The sequence below is a fragment of the Haliotis cracherodii genome, unplaced genomic scaffold, assembly GCF_022045235.1.
Source record: "Haliotis cracherodii isolate W230 unplaced genomic scaffold, xgHalCrac1.p SCAF_4, whole genome shotgun sequence".
In the NCBI taxonomy this organism is placed as follows: Eukaryota; Metazoa; Mollusca; class Gastropoda; order Lepetellida; family Haliotidae; genus Haliotis; species Haliotis cracherodii.
The window spans coordinates 11,142,065-11,166,307 of NW_027266297.1; the positions used below are offsets into that span (position 1 = coordinate 11,142,065).

At 43.4% G+C, this 24,243-nt stretch overlaps 1 protein-coding gene across 1 annotated transcript in view; it reads right to left on the minus strand.

Moving 5' to 3' along the window:
* The window catches only part of LOC139480216 (uncharacterized), a 39,427-nt gene that overhangs the window by 9,871 nt on the left and 5,313 nt on the right, over nucleotides 1-24,243 (minus strand). Inside the window, exons 4-17 of the mRNA XM_071263247.1 lie at nucleotides 23,940-24,129; nucleotides 20,673-22,245; nucleotides 20,090-20,224; nucleotides 19,194-19,330; nucleotides 15,941-16,003; nucleotides 14,677-14,847; nucleotides 13,316-13,485; nucleotides 11,087-11,191; nucleotides 8,078-8,243; nucleotides 6,034-6,181; nucleotides 5,812-5,894; nucleotides 4,359-4,433; nucleotides 2,284-2,363; nucleotides 1,404-1,510 (exon numbers count right to left, since the gene is read on the minus strand). Of these exons, the coding sequence (XP_071119348.1) occupies nucleotides 1,404-1,510; nucleotides 2,284-2,363; nucleotides 4,359-4,433; nucleotides 5,812-5,894; nucleotides 6,034-6,181; nucleotides 8,078-8,243; nucleotides 11,087-11,191; nucleotides 13,316-13,485; nucleotides 14,677-14,847; nucleotides 15,941-16,003; nucleotides 19,194-19,330; nucleotides 20,090-20,224; nucleotides 20,673-22,245; nucleotides 23,940-24,129 (3,203 nt within the window). The remainder of the gene's footprint in view (nucleotides 1-1,403; nucleotides 1,511-2,283; nucleotides 2,364-4,358; nucleotides 4,434-5,811; nucleotides 5,895-6,033; nucleotides 6,182-8,077; nucleotides 8,244-11,086; nucleotides 11,192-13,315; nucleotides 13,486-14,676; nucleotides 14,848-15,940; nucleotides 16,004-19,193; nucleotides 19,331-20,089; nucleotides 20,225-20,672; nucleotides 22,246-23,939; nucleotides 24,130-24,243) is intronic.

Here is a 24,243-nt window from a genome sequence, read left to right on the forward strand (position 1 = left end):
GCCCAGTCGTCTAAGGCGCTGCGATTTGCTCTGCAGAGTTGCGTCCCTTGGGCATGCCAGAAACCTGTGATTTTGGGTTCAAATCCCGGTTCGCCCTGATTATGTTTCTAGGCTTGTCAGCACCATACCCCTGCTCGTAGGTTTCACCAAAGTGGTAAACGTCTGAGACCTGCATCACTTCAGGCTTTCCTTCCACAGTAAGCTGACAGGCCGTGATATAACTGGAGTACTGTTTAAAGCGGCGTTAAACCAAACTCACTCAATTTTGGTATGATGTGGCCAGGGGATCAAACCACTGAATTCAGTTCTCTGGGTAGACACTCTACTAGACCACAGAGGCAGTCTCCAGTGACTATGTATTTGTATTAGATATCCTGAGATACATCAAAGTGTTGTGAATTTCTTCAAGAAAAAAATCAATAGAAAATCACAAACATAAAACACACACACATACTTCTTTGGTTCCATCATGAATCTTCATACCCATACATTCAACAATGCTTAATATAATAGCCAATAAAAAATAATCATATCCATGCTTAAATAAAGCCTAATAATATGTATCTAATTGACAAGCATGTTGTTTTTAACAGTATTTGTGCATTAACTTATATTCCGGACAACAGCAAACACTTCAGCCATAACACAATATGAATCACAACACATCATTCAGAGATTTATCTAGGTTTCAAAAGTAAGTGCACTTGGCACTCAAAGTTGGAAAAAACATCATCTCGTTCAAATCAGGGACTTCCTTATTTTATCAAATTCAGGGGTATTTGAATATTTCATCCAATGCAACAATGTAAAACTGAATATTCAAGATTCTTCCTGTTTACAGGTGGTAAATTATCGGTAGCCTAGACAGTCCCCTGAATGCCTTCCTAGTTGCATGGCACAATATTCAGGGTTATACATCACACGTAATTCCTACTTCTGTGACTCAAAAAATTCCTGAAATACTTGCAGCAGTATTTGATATGAGTCATAACTGATGTAATAGCGTTAGAAATTGGCACTAGTCCTATAGTCCTTGCCAAACTACCCAATAGTTAAGGTATGATAAGGACTAGTAGAAATTGGCTTTTTAAGGGTTTTGCTGTATGTTATCATTTTAAGGACAAGTGGACTAAAAGTGTTAGTTTCTACCGCTGTGTAATTTACAATATTTTTGATTTTATCCTTCTAACCTGAACCTCCAAGTCCACCATGTATAATGGCTTGTATGGATTCTAATGCTTCTGTAATAAACCCTATCGCACTGAACTACAGGGCTCATTTGGACAAAGCGAACTGAGCGCTAAGATGATCGTAACTCCACACTTTAACATACGATCGTCTTAGCGCTAAGATCACTTTGTGCAAGTGGGCCCTGCATTGCTCTAAAGAATGTAGCTGGTTACCCTTGTTGTTGGTTTTGTTGATCTTGGCAGCCATGTGCTGGGTGAGTCGTTCCCCACTGCCATCTCTCTGTTGATCTTCGTCACACTCCTCAGGTCTGCCATGCCTTCTGTAATAGAAGGAAACACTCAGGGAAATGATACTCTGTACTACAACACCCCTCTATACATCCCTATACAGGGAGGCCGCACTTCCTAATTTTTATGTTTCACGGAACCATTCCAGCTTTTCCAAACGAGGTCGGTCGAAATAAAACTAAAAATAAACGTCAGTCATTTATTAATATATATGAAAGTATATTTGCCATGGCATTAAAACTGATGGCCTCTTGAATCACTGATGGTTACGTATTAGTAACGGGACAACATAATAAAAAGAAAATGTTTAATTCATTTCTTAGACCGGCTGCTTTTCAGTAGGGGCAGCAGGCCAATGAAACAAAAAATAAAAAAATGTTTGGCCTAACTGCTGATCACGGTCATCAACTGACATCATCAGAAGATAAGGAGTGAGTTTTCTTTAAGCCACTTTGAATTGTGTTAATTATATCATGCCATGTCAGCTTAATGTGGGAGCTAAGCCCAATGTGATGCAAGGCTTAGACATTAAGTACTTTGGTGAAACCCTCAAGGAAGGATCAGGTCAAATCTGGTATTCAAGCACATAATCATGGGATCCTGGCATGCGGAGGGGATGCAACTCTGCATAGAGAATTGCAGCTGCATAGATGACTGAGAATCATTTTCCAAAAAGCATGCAATGACATAGCTGCCCATTTTTTTATGCAACTTGTACTAAGGCCAAATTCTTCAAAGTTTATACAACATCACTGTTTCTTGAGTCTGAAAAATATGATTTGAACAACAGAGCTATGTACCTCACCTTAGCTGCCGCTTGTGAATGTCCTTCATGGCTATCTTTGTACTTGACAACCTTGGCAAGAGGAAGATATACTGAGACACCTGTATGTAACAGAGGAAGAGATACTGAGACACCTGTATGTAACAGAGGAAGAGATTCTGAGACACCTGTATGTAAGAGAGGAAGAGATACTGAGACACCTGTATGTAATAGAGGAAGAGATTCTGAAACACCTGTATGTAAGAGAGGAAGAGATACTGAGACACCTGTATGTAAGAGAGGAAGAGATACTGAGACACCTGTATGTAACAGAGGAAGAGATACTGAGACACCTGTATGTAACAGAGGAAGAGATACTGAGACACCTGTATATAACAGAGGAAGAGATACGGAGACACCTGTATGTAACAGAGGAAGAGATACTGAGACACCTGTATGTAACAGAGGAAGAGATACTGAGACACCTGTACTAAACAGAGGAAGAGATACTGAGACACCTGTATGTAACAGAGGAAGAGATACTGAGACACCTGTATGTAACAGAGGAAGCGATACTGAGACACCTGTATGTAACAGAGGAAGAGATACTGAGACACCTGTATATAACAGAGGAAGAGATACTGAGACACCTGTATGAAACAAAGGAAGAGATACTGAGACACCTGTATGTAACAGAGGAAGAGATACTGAGACACCTGTACTAAACAGAGGAAGAGATACAGAGACACCTGTATGTAACAGAGGAAGAGATACTGAGACACCTGTATGTAACAGAGGAAGAGATACTGAGACACCTGTATGTAATAGAGGAAGAGATACTGAGACACCTGTATGTAACAGAGGAAGAGATACAGAGACACCTGTATGTAACAGAGGAAGAGATACTGAGACACCTGTATGTAACAGAGGAAGAGATACTGAGACACCTGTATGTAACAGAGGAAGAGATACAGAGACACCTGTATGTAACAGAGGAAGAGATACTGAGACACCTGTATGTAACAGAGGAAGAGATACTGAGACACCTGTATGTAACAGAGGAAGAGATACTGAGACACCTGTATGTAACAGGAAAAGATACTGAGACACCTGTATGTAACAGAGGAAGAGATACTGAGACACCTGTATGTAACAGAGGAAGATATACTGAGACACCTGTTTGTAACAGAGGAAGAGATACTAAAACACCTGTATGTAACAGAGGACGAGATACTGAGACACCTATATGTAACAGAGGAAGAGATACTGAGACACCTGTATGAAACAGGAGTGTTGGAAGTATGGAGACTGGGATTAAAGCATCAGTAGACAGTCAATACAGGTATCTTATCAGCAAACACCCTCCAATACCTGTATCTGCAAACACTGTATGGGGGTACAGTGGTAGGTTTTACAACTGGCACTGTAGAACTATTCTATCTAAAATCCCTGAGGTAAAAGATTGTTACTCAAACTAATTGATTTCTACACTGTAAAAGATACATGATTGTAGCGCCACCAGTGGTTATTACAAGTAATGTAGCCCAATAGCCCTCCTATTGACCAATCAGATTCCACCTCTCATATCATTTGCATTTGCTTCAAACAAAATGGCAGCACCCTGTCAAGACGATCTGCTCAATAATCAGAATCTAAATTGTAACAAAATGAGTCTTACGCTAAGTGCATCAAATCAAGTGAGCACCTTGATTAAAAACATGAAACAATTTGGAAAATATCTGTCGAGTCCATGTTGGCAGTACACAGGCTCTGCAAATCCTCCAATCAGACGATATCTGCAAGGCAGTTTACAAACCGGGTGTCGATTTCGTTATGCAATTTTGACTGAACTATGCTTCGACTCGTCAGCCCATTCAAAATAATTCCCATCTCTAAATTCCAGCCTAGTTAGGCAAGGGTGGAAACCTGACTTTTATAGTCAGTTAACTCCCTTGCCTTTGGAAGATATGTACCGTATGGAATGAAATGCTAATAAAATTGCTAAATTATCCAACCAAATGACACAGCATTATATTTTTCCACAAAAAAGTAGACTATGTTTACGTGTTTACTAATCATGAATTCTTTAATGATAAACAGAAAAGTTGAGATCTTACAATTTTGTAGAGGTTGAGATGTCCTAGATCTAGTCCTTTGACCAGCAAGTAGTCATCCATTTTGGCCAGCAGGAGCTGTGAAGAAGAATTATAGAGCACACAGCATCACTGTACAGGTGGTGTCCGTGGCCATGATCTGAAGCCTGCATTTCTCAGCACTACTTTACACACACCTTGTTGACCCAAGGTCACCGAAGTCTGTATTCTTATCCATGTGAAATATAGGTAATTGTGAGTGAGTGAATGTTGCTTTATGCTGCAGTCAGCAATATTCAAGTCAGAACTGGACCAACACTGTCAGGGAACAATGGTTTGTTTGTTTGTTTGTTGCTTAACGCTGCACTCAGCAATATTCCAGCTATATGACGGCGGTCTGTAAATAATCAAGTCTGGACCAGAAAGTCCATTGATTGACATCATGAGCATTGATCCACGCAATTGGGATATGATGACATGCATCAACCAAGTCAGTGAGCCTGACAACCTGATCCCGTTAGTCGCCCCTTATGACAAGCATAGTCGCCTTTTACGGTAAGCATGGGTTGCTGAAACCTATTCTACCCTGGCGCTTCACAGGGAACAATGACACACAATCAGCTGAGTCAAACATAGCAACCACAGCATCTACATAATCATCATAGCATGTCAACAAATCTGTAGTGAAGTATGCAGGTTAGTCCTGTTATTATACAACCTTGTAATAAAAATACCCCAAATGGACAGTTCATCAACAGCAACCCACTTGAATACTTGACAAACAGTGGTAGGGTTTACCCATTACTGACATGCACATATCTAACATGCATTTTTCATAATGAACCTTTGGTGGCCTTGATGAACCCTTAGTTGTCATGACATCAGAATAATCCTGATTTGTCAAATCCTTTCATTGGATATCCCCTTGTTTTTTTCTAAAAGTATAAATGACATGTCCTCACTCCAGGTCTACATATGCAATTTTGTATATTGATACCAGACCTCACGATAGGATTCTAGTCCCACGGCACAACATCATTGGTTGAAGTGCAGACAAATTGGTGAAAAAATAATAATATTATTTTGTTAAAACTTTGGAATTTTTTAAAGTTCATATTTTGCAATATAAGAGGTACTTTAACACTGTATTTTAACACTGCCTTCATGGCAACAATTCAAAACTAACTATTAAGCCTCTTCCTCTGACATTTGGTGACTCGCTAGAAACCTATTAATTTCAGAATTGAGGTTATGCCACATACTCACAGACAGAACAAATCTTCACACTAGAACTGATATTAGTTCGGACCAGAACTGATTAACATAGCTAGGATAAGAAGAAATCTCAGAGGAAGAACAAATGTTAGTGTGAGAACAGATCTCACTTTTTGCACAGATCTAACAACAAGAACAAAACCAAACAACAAGCACAAATGGAGGGTCTCAGATGGATTGTAAGACTAAAAAATATCCTCACCTGAACAATCCGCAGACACAACCAATCAGGCTGTAGGTTACGAAGCGTGGTCTGTAGAGTTGTCTCCTCCTTGATACTGCAGCCTGAATGGGACATACGAGGGTCAGTACAAAGTTTAAAATGGCCACTGGTTCATAGAACACAACTGACTTTAATGAAATTGTTGTCATTTATGACACAAAACAATGATAATGATGGGATTATCAGATAAAGCTTGTTCACCTGAAATGTTCCGAGCCAATGCATTCACAAACAATGATGTCCTCTCTCCGATGTCTGGGTAGCCACTTGTCAACTCACCATGGTCAGCTATCTGACAACATTGTGTTGCCATGGAAACAAGGCTAAGGACACTCTCCAACAGTTGCCCCTGCAACAAAACCCAAAACAAATTGGAGAATAGAAAGTGACCAGGCAGCAGTAAGCACTGCCCCACAAAGTCCAACAGACTTGAGGACTACCTCACCTTGTGCGTGCAGTCACCAGGCAGCAGCAAGCACTGCCAAACAAAGTCCAACAGACTTGAGATACACCTCACCTTGTGCGTGCAGTCACTAGGCAGCAGCAAGCACTGCCCAACAAAGTCCAACAGACTTGAGATACACCTCACCTTGTGCGTGCAGTCACCAGGCAGCAGCAAGCACTGCCCAACAAAGTCCAACAGACTTGAGATACACCTCACCTTGTGCGTGCAGTCACCAGGCAGCAGCAAGCACTGCCCAACAAAGTCCAACAGACTTGAGATACACCTCACCTTGTGCGTGCAGTCACTAGGCAGCAGCAAGCACTGCCAAACAAAGTCCAACAGACTTGAGATACACCTCACCTTGTGCGTGCAGTCACTAGGCAGCAGCAAGCACTGCCCAACAAAGTCCAACAGACTTGAGATACACCTCACCTTGTGCGTGCAGTCACTAGGCAGCAGCAAGCACTGCCCAACAAAGTCCAACAGACTTGAGATACACCTCACCTTGTGCGTGCAGTCACCAGGCAGCAGCAAGCACTGCCCAACAAAGTCCAACAGACTTGAGATACACCTCACCTTGTGCGTGCAGTCACCAGGCAGCAGCAAGCACTGCCCAACAAAGTCCAACAGACTTGAGATACACCTCACCTTGTGCGTGCAGTCACCAGGCAGCAGCAAGCACTGCCCAACAAAGTCCAACAGACTTGAGATACACCTCACCTTGTGCGTGCAGTCACTAGGCAGCAGCAAGCACTGCCAAACAAAGTCCAACAGACTTGAGATACACCTCACCTTGTGCGTGCAGTCACTAGGCAGCAGCAAGCACTGCCCAACAAAGTCCAACAGACTTGAGATACACCTCACCTTGTGCGTGCAGTCACGAGGCAGCAGCAAGCACTGCCCAACAAAGTCCAACAGACTTGAGATACACCTCACCTTGTGCGTGCAGTCACTAGGCAGCAGCAAGCACTGCCCAACAAAGTCCAACAGACTTGAGATACACCTCACCTTGTGCGTGCAGTCACCAGGCAGCAGCAAGCACTGCCCAACAAAGTCCAACAGACTTGAGATACACCTCACCTTGTGCGTGCAGTCACTAGGCAGCAGCAAGCACTGCCCAACAAAGTCCAACAGACTTGAGATACACCTCACCTTGTGCGTGCAGTCACCAGGCAGCAGCAAGCACTGCCCAACAAAGTCCAACAGACTTGAGATACACCTCACCTTGTGCGTGCAGTCACTAGGCAGCAGCAAGCACTGCCCAACAAAGTCCAACAGACTTGAGATACACCTCACCTTGTGCGTGCAGTCACCAGGCAGCAGCAAGCACTGCCCAACAAAGTCCAACAGACTTGAGATACACCTCACCTTGTGCGTGCAGTCACTAGGCAGCAGCAAGCACTGCCCAACAAAGTCCAACAGACTTGAGATACACCTCACCTTGTGCGTGCAGTCACTAGGCAGCAGCAAGCACTGCCCAACAAAGTCCAACAGACTTGAGGACTACCTCACCTTGTGTGTGCAGTCACTAGGCAGCAGCAAGCACTGCCCAACAAAGTCCAACAGACTTGAGGACTACCTCACCTTGTGCGTGCAGTCACCAGGCAGCAGCAAGCACTGCCTAACAAAGTCCAACAGACTTGAGGACTACCTCACCTTGTGTGTGCAGTCACTAGGCAGCAGCAAGCACTGCCCAACAAAGTCCAACAGACTTGAGGACTACCTCACCTTGTGTGTGCAGTCACTAGGCAGCAGCAAGCACTGACCCACAAAGTCCAACAGACTTGAGGACTACCTCACCTTGTGTGTGCAGTCACTAGGCAGCAGTAAGCACTGCCCCACAAAGTCCAACAGCTGCTGTGTGCGAGAGTTGGGGAACAGCAGATAGGAAGGGTACCACAGACACTGGACCAGCATGCAACTCCTCAACAGTTGACGTCTCTGCTTCTCATCTGATGATAGCAGCCTGGATGGAGATACAAAAGATGAAAAGGAAACATCCATGTACATCCCCATAGACTCATTCAGGTGTTCAAGACAGCAGAGTTCTGACAAATTGGCTTTGTTGACGGCCAAATCTGGATTTCTAAAGAGAAATCTGGTAATAACTTCAATTATACAACAAATATATGCAACAGAAATATCTGTTGTTTTGGCAATAATCTCTTATTGTCTCAATGTTTTAGCAATAAGTTTAAGTGATGAAAAGAAAGAAGGGCACAGAAGGGGACAACTATTAAGAGAGCATAAAATTCCCCGAAATTTCAGTCAGACAACCGTCCTGCCAATATTGCAAAGTTACCGGACTAGACAAAATGTTGCCAGTCCAGAATTTTCTAGACTTACAAACAAAAGTAACAAAAGGGCAAAGATAAGAATAGAACTGCTTAATGTTAGTTCTCAGAAAATAACAATAAACTGGTCGATTGTCACCTTAGAAACTTTAACTCTCGATCATCAGGCATGCAACTTTTCAAACCTGGTCATCCGTCAGCCAATTAGACCATCTCGGGACTGTCGGACAGGTGGCTATTATAAACACTGGTATTACCTCCTAGTAGTTTATTCATCGTTCACTTCAACAACAATTACATCAATTGTAAGCTGGTTACTTCATTGATCTGCATTATTTTCATCCAAATGTGTCAGTATTTTGAATTTTGACCATTTAAATTTTCAAATACATTTTTCTTTTGAAGGAACTGCATCTGAGTTCAATAACCTTCAACAGACGTGATGAAGCATGACTGTTTGGTATGACAACATGTATAGTGCATTTCATCAAAAGCATTTCTTTGTCTGCAGGTGCTATACATCAAAATAATGAGGTGTGGTGTTTGGTAGTGAGGCAGGCAAGACTGTAAGTATAGCAATTAATTTCTTATGGCCTTAGTACCCACAGACTTTAGAAGCTGAGGACCCTGACTAAACTCTTCACGCCCACATTAAGAAACTGCAGCATATTCTGATAAATATAACATGTAAATTTACTGTAGGCCATAAGGACCCATACAAGTTTGAAACTACGAGTCCAACACAAGATCTACCTGCCACAAGCCTATGGGCTTGTTTCGAACACTGGTTAGAGGTGTCATTTACAAAATGTTCACACACTCGTTCCCAATTATTCACAAAACAATCATAATATTCTTTAATAGTCCCCATGACAGAGGGCAGCTACATGTGCATCACATGATACCATGGTCAATAGACCACCATGAGTTCAAAATGCATTCTCAGACCTGTCAACCCTACCGCATTTGATTACCACAATTTGATGAAATCTCCCAGTCTTGGACTTTTTCTCTCGCAAAACAGATTTCTTTATTTTTTTAAAAATTCGCCTCCATTGTCCCGTAGGTAAAGACAAAGAACGGAAAGTTTACGTCCCGATCTGTCCGGTAGGCTCACAGATTAGCGACCCTTATCACAGCCAGACCCAAACGGGTCTTTGTCTAGTAATCAACTGGTAATTACATCCATATGGTGAACTATTTAACAATGTAAACTGGAAAGAAAACACGGTTAGTCCTAACAGGTGCCTGAAGGGTTGAACTTTAAATGAATAATCAGCCGAGTACTTATCACTTCCTGAAATGAACAGTTGTCTTCATGTTCTTAGCGTGTTTATTCCTCCATAATTTAAGAACGTAGATACATATGGTCCAGTTATACATGACTTTATTGGTTATCAGATTTTTCAGAAACTTTGTTAAAACATCAAGATACCTCAAAGTTATGTCATTAAACTCTCGTAGATAAAAACAAAATATGACCTGTCTTCAGAAACAACACTATGCGTGATTGGTTGATTCGGTAGTCGAAATAAGAATGAGTCACACGATCAGAGCTAGGGTTTCAAAGTCAAAGTTTAAAGTGAAACTTATAAATTTCCTTTTGACTGACATCGTGACTCGTGTGCACAGAAATATCAACATACAGAACTATATCAAATTTCGCGAGAATGTATCATGTGATTATTTTACACAAATTGATTGGCAAATAATTTGCTAGCGTCCCAGATGGGCAATCTAATTTGCATACAACAGTACTAGTTAACCAATGAGATTAATACACCTCAAGGTCAGAAGGGTCAACAATGACGACGAGACTCATTTTATTCATAAATGGTAGTAAAACGTAATAGTACTTCCAAATATGGCATATATTTCTTGGAATGGAATAACGTGAACATTTCTAGGAAATTTAAGAAGCAAGGTAATGGGACTGTCAACAGACTACCTCAGAATAAACAATATATCTTATTGAAATTAGGGATGATCATGTTGCATCAGGATAAATGCACTTGATATTTCTTGGGCGTATTTTGAAACCAAAATCGCTCCAAATACTCAGAAAACCTGCATCATAACGAAGCCTGACAACTGGTCAAATTGAAACACATTGTCAACTGGTCGAGCGACCAATCGTTGAAATTCTGTATCTGTTTATCTGAGATGATCTTTGAACGAAGGTGATACAGGTAGATTGTGCTAGGTTTATTCTTGGGAGGAGGAAAATGCAAACGGAAATTAAGCAAGCTGTAATTATAAGAAACTCCTTAATTATTAATGGTTTTAAAACATTTGGTTTTCTTAATAATAACATTAATAAAATTAAAGTTGGAAATAATCTCATCTTCACTATTTTAAAAATCTCCCCCTTTGGAGGCAAATCTTCCCCATTTTGAAGTCAAATCTCCCACATTGTCATGATGAGGGGTTGACAGGTCTGCATTCTCAGCTCCCTGGGGAGGGTACAAATATCTTCTGGCTAAATGTAGGATTAAATCTTGCATCATGAACTTACTCTGACACAAAGCTGCGGAAGCTGTGCCGGAAAACGGTGACAAGGAACTGTAGCAGAAGACAGTGGTTGTCCCTGTGGGCATCTTGCACCATCGACAGAGCCCCCCTGAAACCAGAGGGATGGATTACACTACACCACAGTGTGAACAATGAACACATTATTATATACAGCATTGCTTACACTCAACCCACTAAGATACATGTGAGTTAGGGAATTAGGAGATTAACATTTTGTTTTTTCATTGGAGAGCTGTTTCCTGTAGATTTAACAGCGATAAATCGAATGAGGAACCTAACACACAGGATCCAACTCCCCAAAAGCATCTAAGCTTCCACATCCTATCTTTGAACCAAGCTCATAAACTCCCCACAGGGTCTAAGCTTGTGTGATCTCCACCTACCCTACAACAAAGCTGGATGACCTCCCACACAGGATCTAAGCCTGCATGATCTCCACCTACTCTACAACAAAGCTGATGACCTCCCACACAGGGTCTAAGGCTGCCAGATCTCCACCTACCCTACAACAAAGCTGATGACCTCCCACATAGGATCTAAGCCTGCATGATCTCCACCTACCCTACAACAAAGCTGAAGACCTCCCACAAGGGGTCTAAGCTTGCATGATCTCCACCTACCCTACAACAAAGCTGATGACCTCCCACACATGATCTAAGCCTGCCAGATCTCCACCTACCCTACAACAAAGCTGATGACCTCCACACAGGATCTAAGCTTGCATGATCTCCACCTACCCTACAACAAAGCTGATGACCTCCCACATAGGATCTAAGCCTGCCAGATCTCCACCTACCCTACAACAAAGCTGATGACCTCCCACATAGGATCTAAGCCTGCCAGATCTCCACCTACCCTACAACAAAGCTGATGACCTCCCACATAGGATCTAAGCTTGCATGATCTCCACCTACCCTACAACAAAGCTGATGACCTCCCACATAGGATCTAAGCCTGCCAGATCTCCACCTACCCTACAACAAAGCTGATGACCTCCCACACAGGATCTAAGCTTGCATGATCTCCACCTACCCTACAACAAAGCTGATGACCTCCCACATAGGTTCTAAGCCTGCCAGATCTCCACCTACCCTACAACAAAGCTGATGACCTCCAACATAGGATCTAAGCCTGCAAGATCTCCACCTACCCTACAACAAAGCTGATGACCTCCCACATAGGATCTAAGCTTGCATGATCTCGACCTACCCTACAACAAAGCTGATGACCTCCCACACAGGATCTAAGCTTGCATGATCTCCACCTACCCTACAACAAAGCTGATGACCTCCCACACAGGATCTAAGCTTGCATGATCTCCACCTACCCTACAACAAAGCTGATGACCTCCCACATAGGATCTAAGCCTGCCAGATCTCCACCTACCCTACAACAAAGCTGATGACCTCCCACACAGGATCTAAGCTTGCATGATCTCCACCTACCCTACAACAAAGCTGATGACCTCCCACATAGGATCTAAGCTTGCATGATCTCGACCTACCCTACAACAAAGCTGATGACCTCCCACACAGGATCTAAGCTTGCATGATCTCCACCTACCCTACAACAAAGCTGATGACCTCCCACACAGGATCTAAGCTTGCATGATCTCCACCTACCCTACAACAAAGCTGATGACCTCCCACACAGGATCTAAGCTTGCATGATCTCCACCTACCCTACAACAAAGCTGATGACCTCCCACATAGGATCTAAGCTTGCATGATCTCGACCTACCCTACAACAAAGCTGATGACCTCCCACATAGGATCTAAGCCTGCCAGATCTCCACCTACCCTACAACAAAGCTGATGACCTCCCACATAGGATCTAAGCTTGCATGATCTCGACCTACCCTACAACAAAGCTGATGACCTCCCACAAAGGGTCTAAGCTTGCATGATCTCCACCTACCCTACAACAAAGCTGATGACCTCCCACACAGGATCTAAGCTTGCATGATCTCCACCTACCCTACAACAAAGCTGATGACCTCCCACATAGGATCTAAGCTTGCATGATCTCGACCTACCCTACAACAAAGCTGATGACCTCCCACAAAGGGTCTAAGCTTGCATGATCTCCACCTACCCTACAACAAAGCTGATGACCTCCCACACAGGATCTAAGCTTGCATGATCTCCACCTACCCTACAACAAAGCTGATGAACTCCCACACAGGATCTAAGCTTGCATGATCTCCACCTACCCTACAACAAAGCTGATGAACTCCCACACCCCCTCCCCGTGGCCATCTTCCAGCAGGTAGAAGGAGTTGAGGTAGATGCCCCTCATCAGTTTGCTGTTGGGGGGATGGGCAGTCAGGATATTCATCAGGATCCTGTACGCCATCTGAGATATGTGCCTGGACTTGGCTTTCTGGAATAAATGTTTGCATAACAAAACACTACAATACCTGATTTTACCAAAGGTGCTTCATGAATCAAGGTATCAAGTTTCAACAATACTGGAGACGAAACAAATTTTGTATTTTTAGTCAACTGAAAGTATCTCTTGCAGAACTGCAGCCAAATTCCTTTGCCCTATTTCTTGGAAGGTTTGGCTGACCATTGAACTTGACCTGTGTTTGTCAAAAATTTGACAAAATTAAATTCATTAATATTTCTTGCAGTCATGAAGATCCCGGTTAGAATAGGTCTCGCGTATTGTGGGCCATACCCGCCATTGGTGAGATCATTTTTCACTGTATGCCTCTATATTTTGTCAGATGCTTTTAGTTTCAAATTGGCTTACCACGTGCGACCAGAATTACTTTCAGATCAGTGCCCTGGCAATCGACAGGTTGGAGATTGTATCCGTAAGATTGAACTGGATTCTAAAGTAGGTATCAGCCGGTGGATGAGCAATTAGCAGAGTGAAATTAGTGATGATAGGGTGTTAACTGGGCCCTTATGACCTTTATAAAACTAGGAAGTATTTTGCGGCCGCCAGATAAAATATAGGGGTTTACAGTGAAAAAGCATCTCACCAGTGGCCGGTATGGGCCACCATACTCCAGCAACCCATGCTTGCCATAAAAGGCGAATATGCTTGTCGTAAGAGGCGACTAACGGGATCAGGTGGTCAGACTCGCTGATTTTGGTTGATGCATGTCATGGCATCCCAATTGCGAGGATCGATGCTCATTGTGTCAATCACTAGATTATCTGGTCCAGACTCGATTATTTACAGACCCCCATGATATAGCTGGAATATTGCTGAGTGCAGCATTAAACAACAAACAAACAAACATACAAATCTTGTAGTCATCATCCAGAAACCAGTCTCAACCAGTTTAAGTCCTTCAAATGTGACATTTGATCTGCTCAATATTTGATTTGATCTGTCTTTCATGAGGACATTATCTGTACCAAATTTGGTCAAAATCAATCAACACTTGTTGACATCATCAAGTTAAAAATCTCACCAGTCTCAAACCAGTTTAAGTCATTCAAATGTGACCTTTCATCTGGTCAATATTAAGCAGGAACTTTCTTTCATGAGGACAATATCTGTACCCAATTCTGTCAGAATCTCAACTTGTGAATATCATCAAGTTAACAATCTCACCAGGAGGACCTGTGTCATCAGTGTGTGCAGCAGGTGAGATGAAGGATACGTTTGTATCGATGCCTGGGTCATTGTCAGGGCTTCCAGCTGAAAGTTCTCCTCAACGCAGATGTTAATGATGTTGCTGACAGAGCTTGGCATCTGACCTGGTAGGGTGTAGTCACTATTAGACTGGAAAAAAAGAGAGTGTTGCTTTATCTAAAAAGATTATTCTTTAGTGAGTGAGTGAGTATAGTTTTACACCGCTTTCAGCAATATTCCAGCAATATCATGGCGGGGGACACCACAAATGGGCTTCACACATTGTACCCATGTTGGGAATCGAACCCGGGTCTTTGGCGTGACAAGCAAACGCTTTAACCACTAGGCTACCTGACCGCCCCAGATTATTCTTTAACATGTGTGAGCAAGGTCAGAAAGTAAGTTTAAAAAAACATGCATGTGTATCTGTGTGCTGTTGTTTTTACTCATCAGGACCCACATGCACAAAACGATCTTAGCGATAAGACTATTGTAAGCCTATGTTAAAGTATGGGAGTTAGTGCATCTTAGTGCTAAGATCTCTTTGTGCAAGTGGGTCCTGGACTAATGCCAGTTTTAGAGTGCAAGCCCATTGAGATACCATGCTGCAGTTTAACATGAATAGTTAGTGAGTTGGGTTTAACGTCGCTTTTGCAAGTATTCCAGTTATATCAGGGCGTGTCAGCTTAATGTAGGAGGAAAGCCCGAAGTGATGCAGGACTCAAGACGTTTACCACTTCGGTGAAACCCACAAGCACAGGTATGGTGCTGACAAACCTAGAAACATAATCGGGGCGAACTGGGATTCAAACCCACAATCATAGGTTTCTGGCGTGCCCAAGGGACGCAACTCTGCACAGCGAATCGCGGTGCCTAAGACGACTGGGCCACCCGTGCCCTCTTTAACATGAATACCCCACACAGATACAGTATACTGACTCCAAGCCAATCATTCCTTGTTTATCCTCTTAATGCCAAGCACCAGACAGGGAAACAACAAATACCATCTTCTAACGTCTTTTGGTGGACAGGGCCGGGGATCAAACCACCGACCTTCCGACCTCTGGGCAGACGCTCTACCAACAAGTACAAATCGACTGAGTATTCAAAGCATAAGAACCAGAAACAGAACACTGGAGAAATATTCTGAAACCCTGAAACATGAATACAATTAAACCGATCAAAATATCAAAATGATCTACAACTTTGACAAAGGCGACATTGCTACTGTCAACCAACTTACTGTCTGATGGTCCACTTTCACTCCAGACCAGAGAGGACACCATGGCTGAACCGGATGTGTTAGCTGGAAAAACATCACAATTTTTTTAAATGGTAGGACTACTGTTAGAAATGAAAGAAATTGCCAGGCTGCCATCAGGATCCACAGACTTTAGAAGTTGTAGGCCCTGACTAAACTCTTCCTATACATTGTTTGACTCAAAATATTTGTATGTCCCTTTAATAATGTCTGTGTATGTTCCCATACAAGACAGGGACCATAAACATCTTTAACAGGGTCTACCCTTACGCAGAAATCCTTCATAAGCAAAAGTTATCTTCACACCCAAACATCTGTCAAAGGCTGGAGGAACTAAAATACCATGTGACCTATCACAATGGAATTACCATTCTGCACATTCTCCAGTATAATAAGTATAAGTATATCTTGACTGAAAGTAAATGTCACGGCCTCAGAACTGACGGGATTCGGACGACAGGCTTTCTAATCTGTGGACAGACACCTTGTCCAAATGACCAAAGAGGTTACCCTGTCAGCAAGGTGACAAGGTAAGGTTGTTACATGTGGGATGACTCCACACCCTGCTACATAAACATTCAAACAAACATTGATGATCCTGCTTTATTGTTATACCCACACCATGCCCATGCCTATGTCCACACCAATCCTACACCACACCCACACTAATCCAACACCAATCCAACACCACGCCCACACAATACCCACACCAATCCAACACCACACCCACACTAATCCAACACCAATCCTACACCACGCTCACAACACCCACACCAATCCAACACCACGCCCACACTAATCCAACACCAATCCAACACCATGCCCACACAACACCCACACCAATCCAACACCACACCCACACTAATCAAACACCAATCCAACACCACGCCCATACTAATCCAACACCAATCCCACACCACGCCCACAAAACACCCACACTAATCCAACACCAATCCCACACTAAGCCCACAGCAATCCAACACCATACCCACACTAATCCCACACCAATCCAACACCACGCCCACACTAAGCCCACACCAATCCAACACCACACCCACACTAATCCAACACCAATCCTACACCACGCTCACAACACCCACACCAATCCAACACCACGCCCACACTAATCCAACACCATGCCCACACAACACCCACACCAATCCAACACCACACCCACACTAATCAAACACCAATCCAACACCACGCCCATACTAATCCAACACCAATCCCACACCACGCCCACAAAACACCCACACTAATCCAACACCAATCCCACACTAAGCCCACAGCAATCCAACACCATACCCACACTAATCCCACACCAATCCAACACTATGCCCACACTAAGCCCACAGCAATCCAACACCATGCCCACACTAATCCCACACCAATCCAACACCATGCCCACACTAATCCCACACCAATCCAACACCACACACATACTAATCCAACACCAATCCCACACTAAGCCCACAGCAATCCAACACCATACCCACACTAATCCAACACCAATCCAACACTATGCCCACACTAAGCCCACAGCAATCCAACACTATGCCCACACTAAGCCCACACCAATCCAACACTATGCCCACACTAATCCCACACCAATCCAACACCACGCCCACACTAATCCAACACCAATCCAACACCATGCCCACACAACACCCACACCAATCCAACACCACACCCACACTAATCAAACACCAATCCAACACCACGCCCATACTAATCCAACACCAATCCCACACCACGCCCACAAAACACCCACACTAATCCAACACCAATCCCACACTAAGCCCACAGCAATCCAACACCATACCCACACTAATCCCACACCAATCCAACACTATGCCCACACTAAGCCCACAGCAATCCAACACCATGCCCACACTAATCCCACACCAATCCAACACCATGCCCACACTAATCCCACACCAATCCAACACCACACACATACTAATCCAACACCAATCCAACACTATGCCCACACTAATCCAACACTATGCCCACACTAAGCCCACAGCAATCCAACACCACACACATACTAATCCAACACCATACCCACACTAATCCCACACCAATCCAACACTATGCCCACACTAAGCCCACAGCAATCCAACACCATGCCCACACTAATCCCACACCAATCCAACACCATGCCCACACTAATCCCACACCAATCCAACACCACACACATACTAATCCAACACCAATCCCACACTAAGCCCACAGCAATCCAACACCATACCCACACTAATCCCACACCAATCCAACACTATGCCCACACTAAGCCCACAGCAATCCAACACTATGCCCACACTAAGCCCACAGCAATCCAACACCATACCCACACTAATCCCACACCAATCCAACACCATGCCCACACTAATCCCACACCAATCCAACACTATGCCCACACTAATCCCACACCAATCCAACACCATACCCACACTAATCCCACAGCAATCCAACACCATACCCACACTAATCCCACAGCAATCCAACACTATGCCCACACTAAGCCCACAGCAATCCAACACCATACCCACACTAATCCCACACCAATCCAACACTATGCCCACACTAATCCCACAGCAATCCAACACCATGCCCACACTAATCCCACACCAATCCAACACCACACACATACTAATCCAACACCAATCCAACACTATGCCCACACTAATCCAACACTATGCCCACACTAATCCAACACCAATCCAACACTATGCCCACACTAATCCAATACCAATCTAACACCAGACCCACACTAAGCCCACAGCAATCCAACACCATACCCACACTAATCCAACACCACACCCACACTAAGCCCACAGCAATCCAACACCACACCCACACTAATCCCACACCAATCCAACACCACACCCACACTAATCCCACACCAATCCAACACCACACCCACACTAAGCCCACAGCAATCCAACACCACACCCACACAAAGCCCACAGCAATCCAACACCATGCCCACACTAATCCCACACCAATCCAACACCACGACCACACTAATCCCACACCAATCCAATCTCGCCCACACCCACACCAATCCAACACCACGACCACGCCCGCACCACACCAATCCAACACCATGCCTACACTAATCCCACACCAATCCAACACCATGCCTACACTAATCCCACACCAATCCAACACCATGCCTACACTAAGGCCCAAAAGTTGTGGTTATGAATTCTGACTAAGCATATCACTGTACCTTCATCTTTTTCGTCAAAGGTTGCACACCATCACCAGCATCATCAACATCATCTTCGAAGATCTTCCTCTTGACAGCACATGACTGCACCAGCGGGTTGGTTGGTGTCACGGACGTCTTCTCCTTAACTTCTATCACTGAAGAGGGAGTGACAGACTCAGTCAAACCAATCTAAATCACTGTCTACCCAGAGCGGAAGGCCAGTTTGTCAATCCCCTGGCTGCACCATACCAAAAGATGTTAAAAGATGGTACTTCTTGTAACCCTGCCTAGCACTTGGTATTAAGAGCATACAACAAGGACCGGTCGGTTCGGTTACAGTACAATGTGTCTGAGTGTGGTATCCATGGGTCACCTTACCTTAAAAACAGTTTAGTCTACTTTTTGACCCATGAAGATCCGGGGTAGAATAGGTCTTGAGCAACCCATGCTTGCCATAAAAGGCCAATATGCTTGTCGTAAAAGGCGACTAACGGGATCAGGTGGTCAGGCTTGCTGACTTGGTTGATGCATGTCATTGTATCCCAGTTGTGTGGATCGATGCTCATGTTGTCAATCACTGGACTGTCTGGTCCAGACTCAATTATTTACAGACCGTCGTCATAGAGCTGGAATACTGCTGAGTGCAGCGTTAAGCAACAAACAGTCTAATTTTCTGAATAATACAATGAGAATTCCTCTAAGATTTATATCCAACTGGTTAAGTGATATAGAGTTAACACTTCTGTAAAAGGTTTTTGTACAGTATTAAGTTATTATGACCTTTTGTTCAGCAATAACTTCCTTCTGATATTTTGAACAACAACCTACTTAAGATTTTTTGTACAGCACAAATTTACTCATGGTTTTTGGGGACGAAAAGAGGTTACTTTTGACCTTTTGAACAAAACAAATACCTTTGTCTGGTTTGACATCAATGGTTGACCTATCTTGTTCTTTGTTGTCAGGGGCAACCTCACAAACTTCTTTTCGTTGTGACAAATGTGTTGACATCTCTTTCTTACTGACAACCTCCGGCTGTGAACACGTTCCTGGAATACACATAATTCACTGTACCTTGGTGCTGGGTGTATGTTATGAGTGAGTGAGTAAGTGTGGCTTAATGCACTTTAAACCAATGTCAGCTTGATGTGTGAGGAAAGCCTGAAGTGATGCAGGTCTCAGAAGCTTACCACTTTGGTGAAACTAAAGAGCATGGATATGGTGCGGACAGCTCAACAAGCTTATCAGGGAAACTGGGATTCAAACCCACAATCATAAAAGACACAACTCTGCCCAGCAAAAGTGGTGCCTTAGACGACTGGGCGACCTGTGCCTCTCATAATCATGATAATACAAGACGTGATATCTTTAAGAATCATGTCTTCATTGGAAGACACATAATAGATACATTTAATGCCAAACTGACCCAGATGAAATTAACATTACCAACTTCCAACTAACTGTGGCTGGACCACTAAGGGATGACTGTATTCTAACCTTGTGAAGCAGACACACTCCTAGTCAGATTGCGGGACACTGTACTTCTGGGACGCTGTTTACTAGTTGAACTGAAACCGAAGTCTCCCAGGGATTTCTGTGACACTTTTCTTGAGCTGCCCTGAGACAATGGGCTAGATACGAATGATGACATTGAACACTGTGATAACTTCTTTTGTGAACTGTTTTTAACCTCATTGTCCATTTTGATCCTTGTTTTCAAATCTGGTGTACTTCTGACTGAAAGGCATGATGCCACAGAGCCAGGGGATGAGGCTGTTGAAGCAGGACGTGTTCTGGCAGCTAGAGAATCAGACAAACACCTAGCCGGGAGACTTCCACGGCCAGGTACAACTCTGCTCCTGATTACTCTCAGCAACCCACTTCTTACACTGGGGCGTGGAGGACTGTCCGAAACAGGCACAGGTTCACTAGAAGGCAAGGACTCAGTTTCTTGTTTCTGTGAACTGCACTTATTTAGACTGTTATTCGTTTTAATGCCTTTATCGGAATTAGATGTAGTAAGACTTGTTGCCCTTTTCAGAGACATTCTTAACTCCTGCGAGGATCTGCCTACATCTCCATCCTCTGTCTCCCTTGACACAGAACAAGGGTCAAGGGTTTGGTTGTTGGCATGTTTCTTTACAAGTGCTGTTGATGTTGGTTCAGAGTTTTGGATACCTTTGAATGGTGCCAGGCTGGGAGATTGCCTTCCTTCCTGGGATGAGCTCATGTCAATATCCACCAAAGCAACAGACACTTTCATTTCCAAACCTTTCTTCACAGACAGACTGTTGTGATGCTTCTTCACTAAAGTATTAAGTGTTGGCTGTGACTGTGATTTTGTTTTCAGAGATGATTGGGGATCTGGATCAGATATTTCTCTTTTAGCATTCTTTGACCCTTGGGAGAGCTCCTTCACCTGTCTGACAACATGACACATTGGCTCTACTCCGGCCTGTCTCCTTGACATCCTTTGGCGTCGCTGTGAAGACCCTGTAGAATCCAAACCAACTGATGCTCTTTCGAAAGAGATATGTCCATCTTCCATCACAAAATCAACAGTATCCGCATCTGGTATCACAGGTGTATTTTGAGACCTTGATTCTTGTGATGAAGGCAGAGGGCCCAAATTTTGTCCTTGCTTGATGGTGCTTGAGGCAGATCTAGACAGCCTTTTGGTCTGCTTACGTTTTACACTTACTTTTAACTCAGTCCCACAATTCCTGTTGGACACTCTCTGAAATCCATGTACTGGATGTACAGAACTGTCTGGATCTTTATCATTGGGGAAACAGTCAGAAAACCTTTTTGAAGTCCGTAATGAAGATGTCCTTGACCCTTGACTAGATGACGGTGTTCTTGCATCAACCAGAGAGGAGTTCAGAGACAGAAACGTTCCATCCAAAGACTCCAACTCACTGATTAGAGACCGCTTTGACTTGAGGGTTTGGGATGCTTGGGAGGACTGTGACAGAGACTTCTGAGAGGACATGATAAAGGCGTGGTCGCCAGGGGATTTAGAGCATGGTGTCACAGTTGCAAGGTAGTCCATCGGGTCTGGCCTGGGATCCTGATAAATCATCATCATCATCATCATCATCATCATCAATGTCATTACATTTCTACTGGATAAAAATTATCTTAACTTATCCATGACTCTTTATCAGAATATATTTATCACATCAAACAGTTTTCAAAACAGCATAAAACTTCCTTGTCATAACCCTAATGCTAAAATTCAGGGCGTCCCAAGATTCAATACCTTAGCCCGCAAGGGCCACAGGACTCCCTTTATTTCAAACACAATAACACTGTCAGGCATATTGCATTATAAGCATTATCATTTCCTCATCAAATTCACAAGAATTCTTAAGAACACACAAGTCAATCACAAGAATACACCACCGTCAGGATCAGTTAGTTTTGTACCTCAGATAGTGGTGTAACGATGAGGCGATCAGTACTGTATCCTGATACTTTGCCCATGATACCAGAGTTTCGGATAAGCTACGTATTGCAGAAATATGCAATAAAATAAAATCCAAGCGTATCAAACGAACATTACAGATACGCTACAAAAATAAAACTTGTGCGTATCATCAAAATATTGTGAAGTAGCACCCACAGTATGAAGATGCGTATCGTATCGTGACCCTACCGTATCATTACACCCCTAACGTGAGAAACATGGGTATGGTGCTGACACACCAAGCATCCAAACCAGGGTAACAGTGGGATGCTAACTCATCCCAGTGGGATGCTAACCAACTCTGTATGCAAAGCAAATGCAAAAGATCCATAAAGAGATAAAACTAACCTAAAACTAAAAGCCTGCTCAGCTCGAAGCACATCTTAACAAACAGTATAACAACTGAAAGAAGAAGAAATTGGAAACTTTACAATAAATTGTATATTTATAATCCTCATCCTATCTCACACTATGCATTTCATGCTTCTCCTTTGATCCTGGTGTGGAAATGATCCTAGAACATGTTTCCAGCACGTGATCAGACAGCATGAGATGCACGCGTTGGTCAGACTACTGAAAGTGATGGTAACCTTGGTTACGGCTGGGATGTGTTTGGATGAGTTGTTTTTATTAACATGGAAACATGTTCTAGGATTGTTTCCACACCGGGATCAATGGAGAATGATGAAATGTATAGGGTGAAATAGAAAAAGTTTTAAAATTGTTCCATTTTAGATTACTATCAAACACCAGCATTCTGAATGTATCCTTCCAAAATAAACAGTCTGTGACAATAGCTACTAGTCCGAAGCCCGAGTCTTGTAAAATTATGTGTGGTCTAGTAAGCTCAGCTATTAGTAGTCCACATAATAACACTAAAGTCTACTGTAAATGCTGTTTGGGCTAGTAGACTCCAAAAACTTTGACACAGACTTTTACACAAACATAATATGTGCTGAGGATCTTTAAACATGTTAATTGTGTGAGCGAGTGAGTTGGGTTTAACGCCACTTTTAACAGTATTCCCGTTATATCACAGCGTGTCAGCTTAATGTGGGAGGAAAGCCCGAAGTGATGCAGGTCTTAAAGTTTACCATTACAGTGAAACCAACGAGCATGGGTATGGGGCTGACAAACCTAGAAACATAATCGTAGCGAACAAGGATTCGAACCAATCATAGGTTTCTGGCGTGCCCAAGGGACGCAACTCTGCACAGCGAATCGCGGCGCCTGAGACGACTGGGCCACTCGTGCCCCCCTAAACAAGTTAAAGTGGTAAGAGCATGAAAACGTACTTGTAAGAGGTAATCTCCAATGAATTCTGGCTTGACCAGCAGAACTCCATATTCCATGAGAGACTGATCATAAAGTTGGACTGCCATCTTGCCATCCGTGAACACGTATGCTATGGTGTTGGCGATCTTTGTTGGATTGTCCACGGGCAGCTTGACACTGTAGACATCAGCTCCTCCACTCTTCAGCAATCTGGTGGGACATTGGGTGAGTGAGGGAATTGTGTCTTATGCTATAGTCACAACATTACCTTGACAATGGTAGAAATTAACCTGAACAGTTAACCTGGTTAACTAGTTGAACAGT